This window comes from Oryctolagus cuniculus, chromosome 8 (genome assembly GCF_964237555.1).
Source record: "Oryctolagus cuniculus chromosome 8, mOryCun1.1, whole genome shotgun sequence".
NCBI lineage: Eukaryota > Metazoa > Chordata > Mammalia > Lagomorpha > Leporidae > Oryctolagus > Oryctolagus cuniculus.
The window spans coordinates 143307142-143322093 of record NC_091439.1 but is presented as its reverse complement, the minus strand read 5'-3'; the positions used below and the strand labels follow the sequence as shown (position 1 = coordinate 143322093).

General features: G+C 40.7%; 1 protein-coding gene and 1 pseudogene across 1 annotated transcript; one reads left to right on the top strand and one right to left on the bottom strand.

The window, feature by feature from the left end:
* The window catches only part of LOC138843365 (inducible T-cell costimulator pseudogene), a 55896-nt pseudogene extending 49683 nt beyond the window's left edge, over positions 1–6213 (bottom strand).
* LOC100339942 (GATA zinc finger domain-containing protein 1) lies at positions 6180–10379 on the top strand. Its single transcript, XM_002722432.5, has 3 exons — positions 6180–7423; positions 8198–8274; positions 9608–10379. Exon 1 carries the CDS (start codon positions 6212–6214, stop codon positions 6818–6820), a length of 609 nt encoding a protein of 202 aa, XP_002722478.4. The 5' UTR covers positions 6180–6211; the 3' UTR covers positions 6821–7423; positions 8198–8274; positions 9608–10379.
* Positions 10380–14952: the final 4573 nt, after the last annotated feature.

The following is a 14952-nucleotide window of genomic DNA, read 5'->3' as shown; positions in this document are numbered from 1 at the left end:
GGTCAAGGCCGTATGCCCACATGGTGTCTCTGGAGTGTCACCTCTCTCAAGTGAGGGAAGATGACTTGGTTCTGAATTCTGGGATGATCAGCCCCTTATGTGAATTTGACGGGCAACCTGAAAGTAAAAGGAGGCGCCGAGAAACAGCGTTATGCTTCTGGGTGATGTGTGCCTACCTGGGGCACTTAGACTGAGGACAAAGACAAGGAAACGGGCATAGGAGGGGGTTCTGTACTCACCCTTACAGAACCAAACAGCACACAAAACACCGAGGGGCCTACTTGCCAAAATCAAGGGGGGACCTCGTGGAGTTTGATAGGCTATTTCTCTCTCAGTCACGTTGGGCACCAGATTTTGAGGTTGATGCATTCTGAGAGGAGGAGTGTTATGGGAGCAGGAGGCATGGAGTCACCACACAGACCCCGGAAATCAGCCTGAGGCAAGCAGCCCACAGACTTATTTATTTCAGTTGGTACAGCAGCTTAAATAGCCAAGGCAGCCAATCTGGTCGAGGGGCTGTCCATGCCCTATCCAATCACAGCCTGTTGCCAGGCAGTTTCCAAAGCCATACAATCATAGCCTGTTACCAGGCAGGCTCCATTGCCATGTGGTTTCCAAAGCCATCCAATCACAGCCTGTTGCCAGGCAGGCTCCATTGCCATGTGGTTTCCAAAGCCATCCAATCACAGCCTGTTGCCAGGCAGTTTCCATTGCCAGAAGCCATCTTGGCATGGCCTTCTCATTGCACTACAAGAGTCCACCAAATTTTTGAACTCAGAATATTAAAATGTGAATGTAACATAAATAGGAAAATGTCTCATAAACTAAACAGGGTGAATCAATATTTTACAAATGAAAAGAGCCAACAAACCATGTCTACAAACAAAATTTCAGTCCAAGATTTATGGAACGGCCCAAAGTTGTTTTTTTTGTTTTGTTGTTTGTTTGTTTGTTTGTTTTGACAGGCAGAGTGGACAGTGAGATAACTTTTAAGGAAGAAAAAAATTCCAAAATTTTGCAGATTCATCCAAAGTGGAACCAAACAGGAAATAGTTTTAGTGTGAATCAGCATTACATTGATGACAAAGTCAGACAAGGACATGAAATAAAAATGAACTTAAGGACCATCTCTCTATATAAGAGATACAAATATTTTAAAGTATTATCATATTCAATTACATATTGTGACTGAACCCCTGTAATGTAAAGGCAGAACCATCATCTCATTTGTTTCGCTAGACCAAGGTCCTTGCTTGTCCTTTACCAAAAGAAGTTCACTGAATTGAAGAAGTGATACAGCTGTACTGACAAATCATCAGGCTCGTGTGATATGGGATAAGGTAGCTAAGTGAGCTGGAGGTCAAAAGCCATAAAGCCCTGCCCCCATGTAATTCTACAATATTTGTCAGAACACCTCCTTTCCCAGGAAACCTTCTTTTCATCTGGGACCTAGGGGAAAGTCATGTAAATATGTATATTGAGCTCCACTTGGAATTTTATGGAGCTTCCATAAACCTCACAAGTGACCACATTATCTCATAAAAGGAGGTGCTGGGAGGTGCTTATGCTGTCTTCCATTGGAGATCAAGACTAATGGAGGTGGTGAGGTGCCATCTCTATATTTCCTTTCCCCTACACATTCTCTCTCTGACCAACTCTACTCTTCAATTATGCCCACTCATGTTTGTGTTTGCTTTCTTACCTTTTAAATAAACTTTATTACTTCATTCGTCACCTATGTGCCTGCACCTAGAATGCTTTTAATGTAAAAGGCAAAGGATATGATTAAAATTAAATGCCATTCTCCCACAGTACAAGGAAGCACTTGCTCCTGCAGTAGATCAAATCCTGCTGGTCAATATTCCCTGGATGGGTTTGTTTAGGGGGATTCCAGATTCAGCATGGAAATTCCAGGTCTGGGAAAAAGATAACCACCACTTATATGTAGTCCCCCAGACTAACTGAAGCCCACTGGGCCATTATAAAAAAAAATCCCCCAAAGTGCACCATGCCACCAATCAAAGGAAGGTCATGAGTACCACTGAAACACCAGGGCCTTGCACACAAGACAAACCTCTACCTGTCAGCCCTAGCTTTCATTTATAAAAACCTTCAACCCTACTCCTTGGGGAGTCTAGGAATTAAGCAATAGCTGCATGGATTCTTGCTCTGTCTTTGAAATAAACACCTCTTTGCTTCTACATTGATGTCAGTAATTGGCTTTCTGCATGTTGAACAAGTAGGCCATGTTTGGGGTTCTAAAACAACACTTCCAACTAGTTTGGGGGGTTGTTCTGCAAAAATATGAAATGATCATAAATTAATAATGAACAGAATATACTAAAATGTTCAAAGGGGGTTAACAGTCTGGAACAAATAGAGTAAACATTCACATGGGTGAAAAATACAAGAGAATAATGTGATCATTTAGAGTAAATGTTAAAAAACATATAATAAAATTCATCATTGGGCCATAAACACACAACAACTAATAGAATATTAAAATAGCAACTTCCACATTCCAACTAAGATTGTGTAAAATGAACCTAAGGCAGCATAATTACTACAGAACATTGCAAGCTTTTTTCCTGGGAACAGATCTAGACAAGTCTATCTCTTCTCATTGTTTCTCTCCAACTTCATCTTGGAAGCATAATCAGGTAAATAAAACAACAAAAAAGGAAATATTAGGTATAAATTTTTGATAAACTTTTAAGCAACAAAATTGTTAATATATTGGATGATACTATTGTATACAGAGAAAATACAACATAATCCCTAGATAAATAAAACTGATAAGAGAATTAAGCTTACTAGGTATAAAATAAATACATAAAAATCAACTGGGTTACTATGTACTAGTAAGAAACAAATAGAAAACATTTTAAAGGAGAAAACACAGACTAGAAATCAAATACTTATAAGAGAAATGAAACAAAAAACTAACCTACATAATATTTTTAGTCTTAAAATCAATATAAAAAAATGTCAAACAACCTCATAAAATAAGCTATGAATACAAAGAAAAAGAAAGGCCCACAGTCCAGCCAACATTTTGTAAATTGTAGCTCATGTGAAGCAGGTTACTGCAAGCGCAGGATCATGAGATCTCAGTAGGATTGTGATCACTGGAGGGAGGGAGGGTGGGAGGGTGAGGGGGGGATCCAAGGAGGTGGGACCATCGAGAGTGGAAAGTGCTCTCCTACCGCCAGAAGAGTTGCAGCTTAAGTCCAAGCTTCTCCCCTCTCCAGAAATAGTCACAAGGAACCTTAATGGGATTCTGATTGGCTACACCTTTTCTGACGTCGTGCATTCTTGCCGGTTGGGCAAATTGTTCAATCAAGGTGCCCAGGGGCATCATTGGGGAACCACATGCGATATTATTTTTTGTCACCGCTGTACTCAACTCCCCGATCTGCTCCCGAGAGAGGCCTTAGCTGGTCCGTCGCTCTGCAAATTTTGGTCATCACAAGACCCCTCAAGAGGGTGCCTGGATATCACGGAAGCAAGGAAATGGTGAGTGTGTTGGGCCAGTTTGCTCGAATTGAGCAGGTAGCTGGGCCCCTCGGCATTCTGTCCTGTTCCTGCACACAGAAACTTCTGGTCAGTGCTGGAGGCCCTCTGGATAGGCGCATGTCTCCCTATATAGTGTGGTAGGATGAGAGGTCCTCAGAGGGAGTATGTCTGCAGATATGCTATTCACTGGGGGGATCTGCTGTTATCTGTAGGATCCTTAAACCTTCCTCTCATACCAGGGGTGATCTGGTCCCCCTGAGTTGGGAAACAAGATTTCTAGTCCATGACCCTGACCTCTCAGCATGGCTCTTCCTCGGGATCTTAATCTGTATTCTCTTGTTAATAACACAGTATCAGACTGGGTAAGTTACAAAGAAATGGTTTTATTTGGCTCAAGGATTAGGTCCCAGGTTTGAGGGGCAACATCTGGTGCTGGCCTTCTTATTGGCAAAGGCCTAGCACAAGAACCATGTGGACCAATAAAGCTGAGTATAGGAGAGGCTAATGTAAAGTGACTGCTGAAACAGACCCCTGGAGATAAACCTGTAACCCATTAATCACATGAAAGAATTGATCCTAATCACCTCCTCTAAGGTTCCACATGATCTCATCTCTTACTATGATAATTTGGATTAAATTTCCCCATAAGTTTCAAAGGGGACAAACCATTATATGTGGAAATAAATCCTAAATATCTGCATTCAGCCCCACATTGTCAAATGGCACCTTCCCCTCTGAAGTTCCCAACACTATTAAATATTTTCTGCCATGATACCTTTCATTCAGCTTCAGTATTTCAGCATTCTTCCAAAGAACAATCAGCATTTTTCCACAGGAATAAAAAATGGTTTGTTTTCTATTTGTGAACATTTCACATAAGAAGAAAGTGGAGAAAACCTATTTATCATTCTCATGTAAAAACTCTGCTTTGGTGGATGTTTAGAGCAGTGTTGCATCCATTCGTCAGCTAAAATAGAGTATTACAAAAACAAGTGGCAGTCACACATGAATTTAATTGAAAATGAGAGGCAAGGCATCTGATTGGGACCATCACTCCTTACCAGAGTGTGGTCCCCAACAGCGAGTTACACAGTTTTTTACAATATTCTTCCACTAAGGCTCACAATTTCAAATCCCTGGTATGCAGTGAACAATAAAAAAAAAAACAACAGAATATGGTTGTAAGATAACAGTTAATAATAACAAACCCAGGAACAATAACAACTCTAAAATATGGTTGCAAGATAACAGTGCAGGACACATTTCTCTCAACTTATTTCCTTGGAATTTTGGCCCACATAGTTTTACAGGATACACCCTTAGCCATTAGCAAGCAAAGCTAATATGTACAGAAGCAAGAGATCTGAAATCATATCTTAGCCACACTCACTCCATTTTGATTTTGACTCTACAGCAGGTGTTAAGATGTCACTTCAGATGTCCATATTCCATATCAGAGTATCAGCCTTCCTTCCAATCCACTTTGCTGCTATTACACACTCTTGTAAGCAGTGGATGATGGCCTAAGTACTTGGGTCTCTATCACCCATATGGGAGACCCAAATTCAGTTTCCTGCTTCTGGCTTCAGCCTGGTCCATCCCTTCAGCCTGGTCATCGTTGTTGCATGCATTTGAGAAGTGAATCGATGAAGGAGGAAAACAAATCTTTCTTTTTTCTGTTTCTCTGCATTTCAAATGAGTAAAATAATTTTAAAAAATATTTTCACATGTCCTTTTAGTTACCATAAATGCAGATATCTCATCATGAATGTCATTGGCTTGTTCCCTTGGAAAGTTTACACGGTGGTGTCTCCTCAAAGCTCCCTCCACTCTTTTCCTTGTCCTAAGTTTCAAAACTGTGTGAGTGGTGATCTAAGATGCTCCTGGTGGCTCAGTCCCTAGGACTGTGCAGTTTACTCCTAGCTCATTCTTTCTGGAAGAAAGCAAGGTAGTAGCTTATGCCCTAAGCCTGAGAAGTAGCTATAGTATATCCTTGATCTGAAGAGCTAACCCATAGGGACATTAAGATTCTCCTCTCACAAGAACATTCTCATTCCTGGGAGACATGTTAGTTTCTGCTCATTCAGTCATATATCTTCCATCCACTGGTTCACTCCCCAAATGGCCAGCAACTGCCATAGCTGGGCTGATCTGAAGCCAAGAGCCTGGAGTTCATTGAGGTCTCATGGTGGGACAGGGGCCTAAGGACTTGACATCCTCTGCTGTTTACTCAGGTTCATCACTAGGGAGCTGGATTGGAAGTGGAGCAGCCAGGACCTTCCTTCTCTCTCTCTCTCTCTCTCTTTCTCTCTGACTCTGCAACTCTGCCTTTCAAATAAATAATCTTTAAAAAAAATCATGAAGAGCTACTACAAATAGCTATACATCAATAAATTGGAAAATCCTAGAAGAAATGGAATGTTTTATGGACACATACAATCTGCCAAAATTGACTCCCAAAGACATAGAAAACCTAAATAGGCCAATAACCAAGATGGAGATTGAATCAGTAATAAAGACCTTTTAACAAGGAAAAGCCCAGAACCGAATGGCTTCACTGCTGATTTAAAAAAAAATATTTAAGGTATACAAATTTCATGTATTTCATATATACTGACTTAGGAACATATTGATACTTTTCATCCCACCCTCCCTCCGCCGCGGCGGCGGCTTCCGCTCGACCACCTTCGCCAGCATGTCGGCCGCCCCTCCGCAAAGCAACGGCGGCGGGGGCGGCAAGCAGAGTAAGCAGGAAATCCACTGGAGGTCTGCTCGGCTGAGAAACACTAAATACAAATCCGCTCCAGCGGCCGAAAAGAAAGTGTCCACCAAAGGCAAAGGGAGAAGGCATATTTTTAAATTGAAAAACCCCATCAAAGCTCCCGAGTCAGTCTCCACCATAATTACTGCAGAGTCCATCTTCTACAAGTGTGTGTATTACCAAATTGGCGACGTGGTTTCTGTGATTGATGAGCAAGATGGAAAGCCCTACTATGCTCAGATCAGGGGTTTCATCCAGGAGCAGTACTGCGAGAAGAGTGAGCCTCTGACGTGGCTCATTCCCACTCTCTCCAGCCCCAGAGACCGGTTTGATCCTGCGTCCTATATCATAGGGCCAAAAGAAGAGCTCCCAAGGAAGATGGAATACTTGGAGTTTGTTTGTCATGCACCTTCTGAATATTTCAAGTCACGGTCATCACCTTTTCCCACGGTTCCTACCAGACCTGAGAAGGGCTGTATATGGACTCACGTCGGACCTACTCCTGCAATAACTATCAAGGAAACAGTCGCCAACCATTTGTAGTTGGAAACTTGCAGTGGGAGGGCGCCTGGTGTAGCAGTGAAGCTGCCAGTTGGGAAGCCACAGCCCATATCAGAGGGCCTGGGCCCAAGGCCTGGCTCCCCTCCACATTCCAGCTTGCTGCTAATGTGCACCTTGGGAGGTAGCAGGTGATGTATCCAGCACTTATTTCCCTGCCACCCGTGTGGAGACCCAGGTGAAGTTCCGCACTCCTGGATGTGGCCTGGCCCAGCCCTGGCATTGCAGGCATTTGGAGAGAGAGCTGGCAGGTGGGAGCTCCCCGCTTTGCCTGTCTCTGTGTGTGTGTGTGTGTCTCTGTCTCTCAATAGGAAAAAAATAATTAGAACTGGATTTCCAGTTATCTTGTACTCATATTATTACAAGACAATGCCACATGTTTCTTAAATGAAATTTTTAGCTGGAAAAATGAGTAGGTTACAGTTTTTTTCCCTACTACCCGATAATCATTATCATCTTCATTGCTGGTCATTTAAAGAATTAAGAGGAATAGAAAATAATGGACTGTATTTGAGGTTAAATACGACCTTCTGTATGTGTGTTTTCACAGGCAAGGTCTGTAAAGCCCAGGGAGACCATGGACAGCAGGTAGTTTCTAATTTTTTCTCCATAATTTATTCCTAGAAACTCATAAAATGGGATTGTATTTTTCTATAAGAACACAATATTATGGTTTAGATTTCTGACCAGCGTCTTGGCCACGTAAAATGTAGCTGTGACAAATAGTGTCTATCATAAAACCATGCAAGCCTTATTTTGTGATCTAGAATGGAGTTTTGGCTGCTTCAGCCATGAGTTAAGTGACTGGTGGGTGATTTTATTAGTCCAGTCTTTTTTAAACTTGTATCTACTTCTGTTGCAAACAGGCACTGTCAGTCGTGTAGTGAAACCATTTGCTGTGGACTCAGCCTGGACCGGACAGGCCTGTTGTACAAAAGTGTCCAGAATTCAGCTGCAGGTCTTAGTTCACGTGCAGGTCAATTAAGTAGAGGAGCAGCAGCATGGGTATAGTGGGAAACAGGGTGGCACACACGTGCCTCTACTATCCCAGTTTAACCAGTGTTTTTCAGTCCTGGAAAATTGGTCAGGGTCTCATCTGATCATAACAATTTTGAGCTGAGGCACCATTCAACTGTTAGCCTTTCTGCACTGGTTTGTTTGTATTTTGGGAAGAAGCAACTGTAGACGGCTCTATGTATATAGGTGCGTTTCTATTCATAACAGCTAGAGTAAAATTGACTGTAAATACCTTTGTATATAATTTCCTAAATGCTGTTGTTCACAATTTTGGATTAAAATGTGTTTTTCACCAAGTTAAAAAAAAAAAAAAGACTTCGACTACGACTCTCCATTCTTTCCTAGCCTATAAGGTTTCTGATTCGAAATCAACTGTTCATCTAATTGGAGCTCCTCTGAAGGCAATATGGCATTTCTCTCAGGTACATTTTAAAATCCTTTTTTTATATTTTCCTGTTTGACCACCATGTGTCATGCTAAAGATCTTTTCTGGTCATGTCCATTAGGAGTTCTATGTGCTTCCTGTACTTGATTGTCCCCTTTTCTCAAAATTAAGGATATTTTCAGTTATTACCTCACTGAATAGACCTTTTAATTGATTCTGTCTTTCCACACCTTTAGGAAATTCTAAAATCCATATGTTTGTTTATTAAATAGTATCACAGAAGCTGGCACTGTGTCTCAATAGGCTAATCCTCCACCTTGTGGCGCCGGCACACCGGGTTCTGGTCCTGGTTGGGGCACCAGATTCTGTCCCTGTTGCCCCTCTTCTAGGCCAGCTCTCTGCTGTGGCCAGGGAGTGCAGTGGAGGATGGCCCAAGTGCTTGGGCCCTGCACCTGCATGGGAGACCAGGAGGGGCACCTGGCTCCTGACTTCAGATCGGTGCAGCGCACCAGCCACAGTGGCCATTGGAGGGTGAACCAATGGTAAAGGAAGACCTTTCTCTCTGTCTCTCTCTCTCTCTCTCACTGTCCACTCTGCCTGTCAAAAATAAAAAAAAAAAAGAAAAAGAAATGAATAGTATCACAGAGTAGTTTTTTTCAGGTAGAGTTTTTGCCCATTGAGGATGCCTGGGAAAGTTAGCTTTTGCTGGCTGAGAAAGGGTTTATGAATTTGAGAGTTTATTTGAGAATGTAGTTATAAGAAACAAATTATTTGGCTTTCTACTTATTGTCTAACACACAGATTTTAAGGCCTTTATAATTTCCTGAGTAATAGGTGTAGCTCTGATTCTTCATAACACACCCCTTTCTGGCAATAACTGTGAGCTCACTATACAACTTCAGAATGGAGAGAGTTGACCATAAACCACAAACATGCTTGGGTCTGGCATCTTCAAGTTCTCTTCTAGCTCTAGATGGGATCAGAATTGAACTGTCTGATAATTAGTAGGTGTTGGAGAACTGGGTTGGTGTTCAGGAAGCATGACAACTTTGGTGTTAGAAGTGACATCCAAAAAGATTCCAGGGCAGGCACTATGTTGCAGTAATTTAAGCTGTTACCTGCAGCACTCACATCCCTTATGGGTCTCAGTTCAATTCCCAGCTGCCCCATTTCTGATCCAGCTCCCTGCTAATGTGACTTGGAAAGCAGCAGAGGGTGCACCCATGTGGGAGACCTCTAAGTTTAGTCTGAAGTGAATATAGCTATTTTGGGTTACTTTGGACTATTGTTCTAATGGTCTATCTTTCTGCATGTTTTTATATTTAATTTGTGTCTTTATATTTATGTCACTTTTATAATACTTATTTGAGATCTTGCTGCTGCTGAGTGTGGGCACCAGAAGATCATGGAAAAACTCCACCTTGAGACTCCGACCCACACTGCTTGGCACCCAGTGCTTACCTCATCGATGAACATGTACTCCCATTTTGCCACTACTCAAGCTCTGTGGAGAAGTTCCACAGCCACCACAGCCTTCAGAATGAAATTAGAAATGCTGAGGGGCCACTGTCATCACCAGGCCAAAGAGTAAAGGTAAGGAGGTAAATAAAGCCCTAGAGATTAGAACAGAATTCATTTTATCTAAGTGGAAGTCAACATTTTACATTTCAGCTTTTTTAAGATTGTCCAGTTTGGATTTTGGCTTCTACCCTTAAAGAAGTTTCAAATTTCATTAACATTATTATAATTTATCAAAGCAGAATGATTTATTTCTAAGGTATTTGTTTCTTTGAAAACTGATAATGCTGAGTGACCTTAAGTAAAATGTGAGGAGGCACCAATATGCAACTCTTTTCCTAACAGCCTCTGCATATGTGATAAAGTTCCTGTTTAGGGATGGTGCCTCTCAGATTGCAGTTTTTTTACTTAACTCCTCAAATAAATATAGTTTGTCTCAAGTTTCTAAATTTACAACTATGGTCTCAATTCATGTATTTGCTAATGATATATATTTTTCTTGCTTAGGTAGTAACCTCCCAGTCTAGTTCTGCTGTATACTAGAAAATCTCAAATCATAATTCAAATATTTGAGGTAAAGTTCTCAACATTATTTGCAGGAATTATTTTATTAACTTGTATTCAATGTGGAAATAGTGTAGTTCTATATTTTATTGCACTTCAAGTAAGGAATGGAAGTGGTACTCAAAATTTGTTTTTAACCTTTTGGTTATACTCTTTGATCCCTATAATATGATACTTTATGCAGTGCTCAGAAATAGAAAAATATTTGAAAAATCTTAAAATAAAATGCTTATTTGAGGGCCAGCATTGTGGTGCAAAGGCTTAGGCCATATGGGTACTGATTTGTGTTTTTGGCTGCTTCACTTATAATCCACATCCCTAATAATATGCCTGGGAAATCAGCATAGGATAACCCAAGTGCTTGGGCCCCTGCCACCAACATGGGTGACTCATGGCTTTAGCCTGGTCCAGCCCCAGCCATTGCAGCCACTTGGGGAGTGAACCAATAGATGGAAGATCTCTCTGTCTCTCCTTCTATCTATATAAGTCTGTTTTTCAAATAAATAAAATATTTTAAAAATTAAAATACTAATTTTAATGTTTATCTTAAATTCACAAAAATTGATTGCATTTAGCACATAGAAATGATGGTTGAAAATATTTGCATAATGTAAAATGGATAAACCAAGGTAATTGCCACATACATTCTATCATACACCTATTCTTTATGTTGGAGCTATTTAAAATGTAATCTCTTATTTACTTTCTATAATCAAATGCATTGTCATTAACTACTGTCACCATGATGTATGCCAGACCTCTTTTGAATTTTTTCCTATGCAAATGAAATGTGTTTTCCTTAGACTGATATGTCCTCAAACCCCTCATATGTCTTTATATTTCTTTATTTAAAATATATTCATTTAAAAGGCAGAGTGACATAAAGAGAGGGAGAGACAGAGAGAGAGATATTTCACCTGCTGGTTTACTTCCTAAATGGCCACAATGGCTGAGACTGAACAATGCTGAAACTAGAAGCCTGAAACACCATCTGGGTTTCTGGCATAGGTGCAGGGGCCCAACCACTCTAGTGATTATACAGCATTTCCCCTGGCACGTTGACAGGCAGCTGGATTGGAACTGGAACAACTGGGACTTAAACCAGCACTCATATGGCATTCTGGTATCACATGCAATGGCTTAGCCTATTGTAGTGTAGCACCAGCCTTTGTCTGTATATTTAAAATGGTTTTCTGATACACAGCACAGATTTGGGTGTTGGTTTAAATTTTCCCATGTGAAATTCTTTTAATTGATGTATTTAGCTGAAGCACATTTGAAGTGGTTATTGATATTGTTGGATTAATATGTACTATGTTTGCAATTAATTGCTATTTGTTTTAGTTATTTTTTAAAAGATTTATTTTTTTCATGGACCCTATATTTATTATTGTTTGTAATAATGAGTAAAATATACAGCATCTCAAATAGAGAGAAGATGGAAAATAAAGCAGAGAAGAGATGGGATGGAGGGGAGGGAGGGAGTACTTGGAATACCTGTTTAAATAGGGCACTCAGGGAACATGTGCTTGATTGGAACCTAAAGAAAGGAGGGAGGAAGCGAGCCACGCAGACCCCTGCAGAAGGAAGGTGTGGGGAGCAACCCGGACTGGACTGAGTTACTGGAATTAAGACTTATTCTATGCATCTGCTCTCCCACAATATGGTGCTGGGAGAGAAGAAAACAGCTTCTACACAGCTGCCTCCAGTTCAGCCAATAAACTGTAGGACCTGCTCCTGATTGGAGGAGAGCAGCGTACTCGGCATGTGGGCAGCCGAGTTGGGATTGGCGGAGGAGGACTATAAAGGAGGAGAGAGAGAACATGCACCAGGAACATGTAAGGGGAACATCTGAGGGAACACCTGTGCAGCCCCCGAGAGAGCCGGCCGGCAGTGTGCCGCTCCCCTGCGGAAGTGGGGAATGTGGCCAGGGGGAACCGCCCTTCCACGGAGGTGGAAGGGTCAGTAGCCAACCCGGGAAGAACCAGCAGCAAACCCGGGGAGGGCAGAGCAGACGAAAGAACAGCGCAGGGTCCTGTGTCGTTCCTCCACGAAGAGGGGGAGCGACAGAAGGAAGCTCAGAGAGGAAGGAGATTCCAATACAATCCCATCAAGGTGGCATGTACCAATTCCATTTCACTAGTCCAAGTGATCAACTTTAGTTCACAATTGATCACACTGATAGGTCTAAGAGTCAAAAGGATCACACAAACAAGACTAGTGTCTGCTAATATTAACTGATAGAATTAAGGACAGAATGATCCAACATGGGAAGCGGGATACACAGCAGACTCATAGAATGGCAGATGTCCTAAATAGCACTCTGGCCTCAGAATCAGCCCTTAAGGCATTCGGATCTGGCTGAAGAGCCCATGAGAGTATTTTAGGCATGGAAAGCCAAGACACTCTGGGAAAAAAAAAAGATGAAGAAGAAGACCTAAATGAAAGATCTCTGTGAGTGAGTGAGATCCCAGTGGAAAGATTTATTTACTTATTTGAAGGTCAGAGTTACACAGAGAGAAGGAGAAGCAGAGAGAGAGAGAGAGGTCTTCCATCCGCTGATTCACTCCCCAATTGGTCGCAATGGCTGGAGCTGCGCTGATCCAAAGCTAGGAGCCAAGAGCTTCTTCTGGGTTTCCCATGTGGATACAGGGGCCCAAGGATTTGGACCATCTTCTACTGCTTTCCCAGGCCACAGCAGAGAGCTGGATCAGAAGTGTAGTAGCAGGACTCAAACCAGCATCCTCATGGGATACTGGCACTGCAGGCTGTGGCTTTACCCACTATACCACAGCGCCAGCTTCTGTGTTAGTTATTTAAAGGAATTTTTAATACATTATATTGTCAGTGTTAAAGCAAATGTATGATAATTGCTATAACACAGTTCTCATCAATTTTATCATTAATGTGATATTAATATCAAGAGAATAAATTTAATGTAGTCAATAGATATAATTCCAAGACATGATATTTCTCTTATTCCTCTTTTCTTCTTTTTAATTTTTGAGATAATGTATTTTTAAATTTATATTTTAGCTAAAGGTTTAATTCTCCACTAAGTAAGGAATTAAATAAGTAAAAATTAAAAGGTGATATTCAGCAGGAATATAGGCAAAATCAAAAGAAAACATTTTGTTCATCTACAGTAAATTATAAAATGATCAAATATCTCTGAAACTGTAGTAATATGTCATTCTAACTCATTGTTTTGACAAATATGTAAAACAAATATGGCAAAAGTGTATTTACAGTAATATTGATACATATATATTTCTTTTTTGTTTATTTTTCTTTATTGTTTTTTTCTTCCTTAATTTTAGTTCCTACATATAAGAGAGAATATGTAGTATTTGTCTTTTTGTGTCTGGCTTATTTCACCAAACATGATGCCTTCCAGTTGCATCCATTTTGATGCAAATACTATAATTTCATTCTTTTTATATCTGATTAATATTCTACTGCTTACATACATATATATATCACATTTTCTTTACCCATTCATCTGTTGATGGACACTTGTTTGATTTCATATTTTGAGTATTGTGAACAGTGCTGCTATAAAAATGGTGGCACAGGTATATCTTTGATAGAGTATGTTCATTTCATTTGGGTATATACACAGAAGTGGGATTCTTGGGTCATATGGCAAGTATATGTGTCTAGCTTTTTTCAGAAATTTCCATACTGTTTAGTGGCTGCACTAACTTATATTCCCATGAACAGTGTATAAGATTTCCCCTTTCTCCTTATCTTTGCCAGAACCTATTACATTTTGTCTTTTGGATAACAGCCATTCTGACAGGGGGTAAGTGGTATCTCATTGTGGTTTCAATTTGCATTTCCCTGATGGGTAGTGACTTGTGCATTTTTTCATATATTTCTTGGCCATTCTTTTTCTTTTGAGAACTGTATGTTGAGGTCCTTTGCTCTTTACTTCCTTGGATTTAAAAAAAATGATTTATTTTGTTGAAAGAGTCATATAGAGAGTGAGAGACAGAAGAGAGACAGAAACAGAGAGAGATCTTCCATCTGCTAATTCACTCCCCACATGGCTACAATGGATGGGACTCGACCAGGCCAAAGCCAGGAGCTTCTTCCAAGTCTCGCACATGGGTAATAGGGGCCCAAGCACCTAGGCTATCCTCTGCTGCTTTTCTCATGTCGGAAGCAGGGAGTTGGATCATAAGTGAAGCAGCTGGGACATGAACTAGCACCCATACTGGATTCTGACATTACAGGCAGAGGTTTTACCCAATATGCCAAAATGCCAGCCTCTGAATTGATTTTTTTTTATTGTTGAGTTTTTGAATGCTGATATAGTCTGGATTTTTATGCTTTGTCGAAATAGTAGCTTTAAATGTCTTCTTCTCCTTCTGTTGGATGTGTCTTCACTCTATTGGTCATTTTCTTTGCCATGCAAAAAGTTCTGAGTTTGATATAGTTCCATTTCTTTAGTTTTGCTTTTGTTGCCTGTTTTGGAGGTCTTGTCCAAGAAATCTTTCCGTACACCAATGTTGGTGTATTTCCCCTACAGTTTCTTCCAGTTATAGTCTCAGTCCTTAAATTTGGGTCTTAGGACATTTTGAGTTGATTTTTATATATGGTGTGAGGTGTGAATTTAATTTCATTCTTC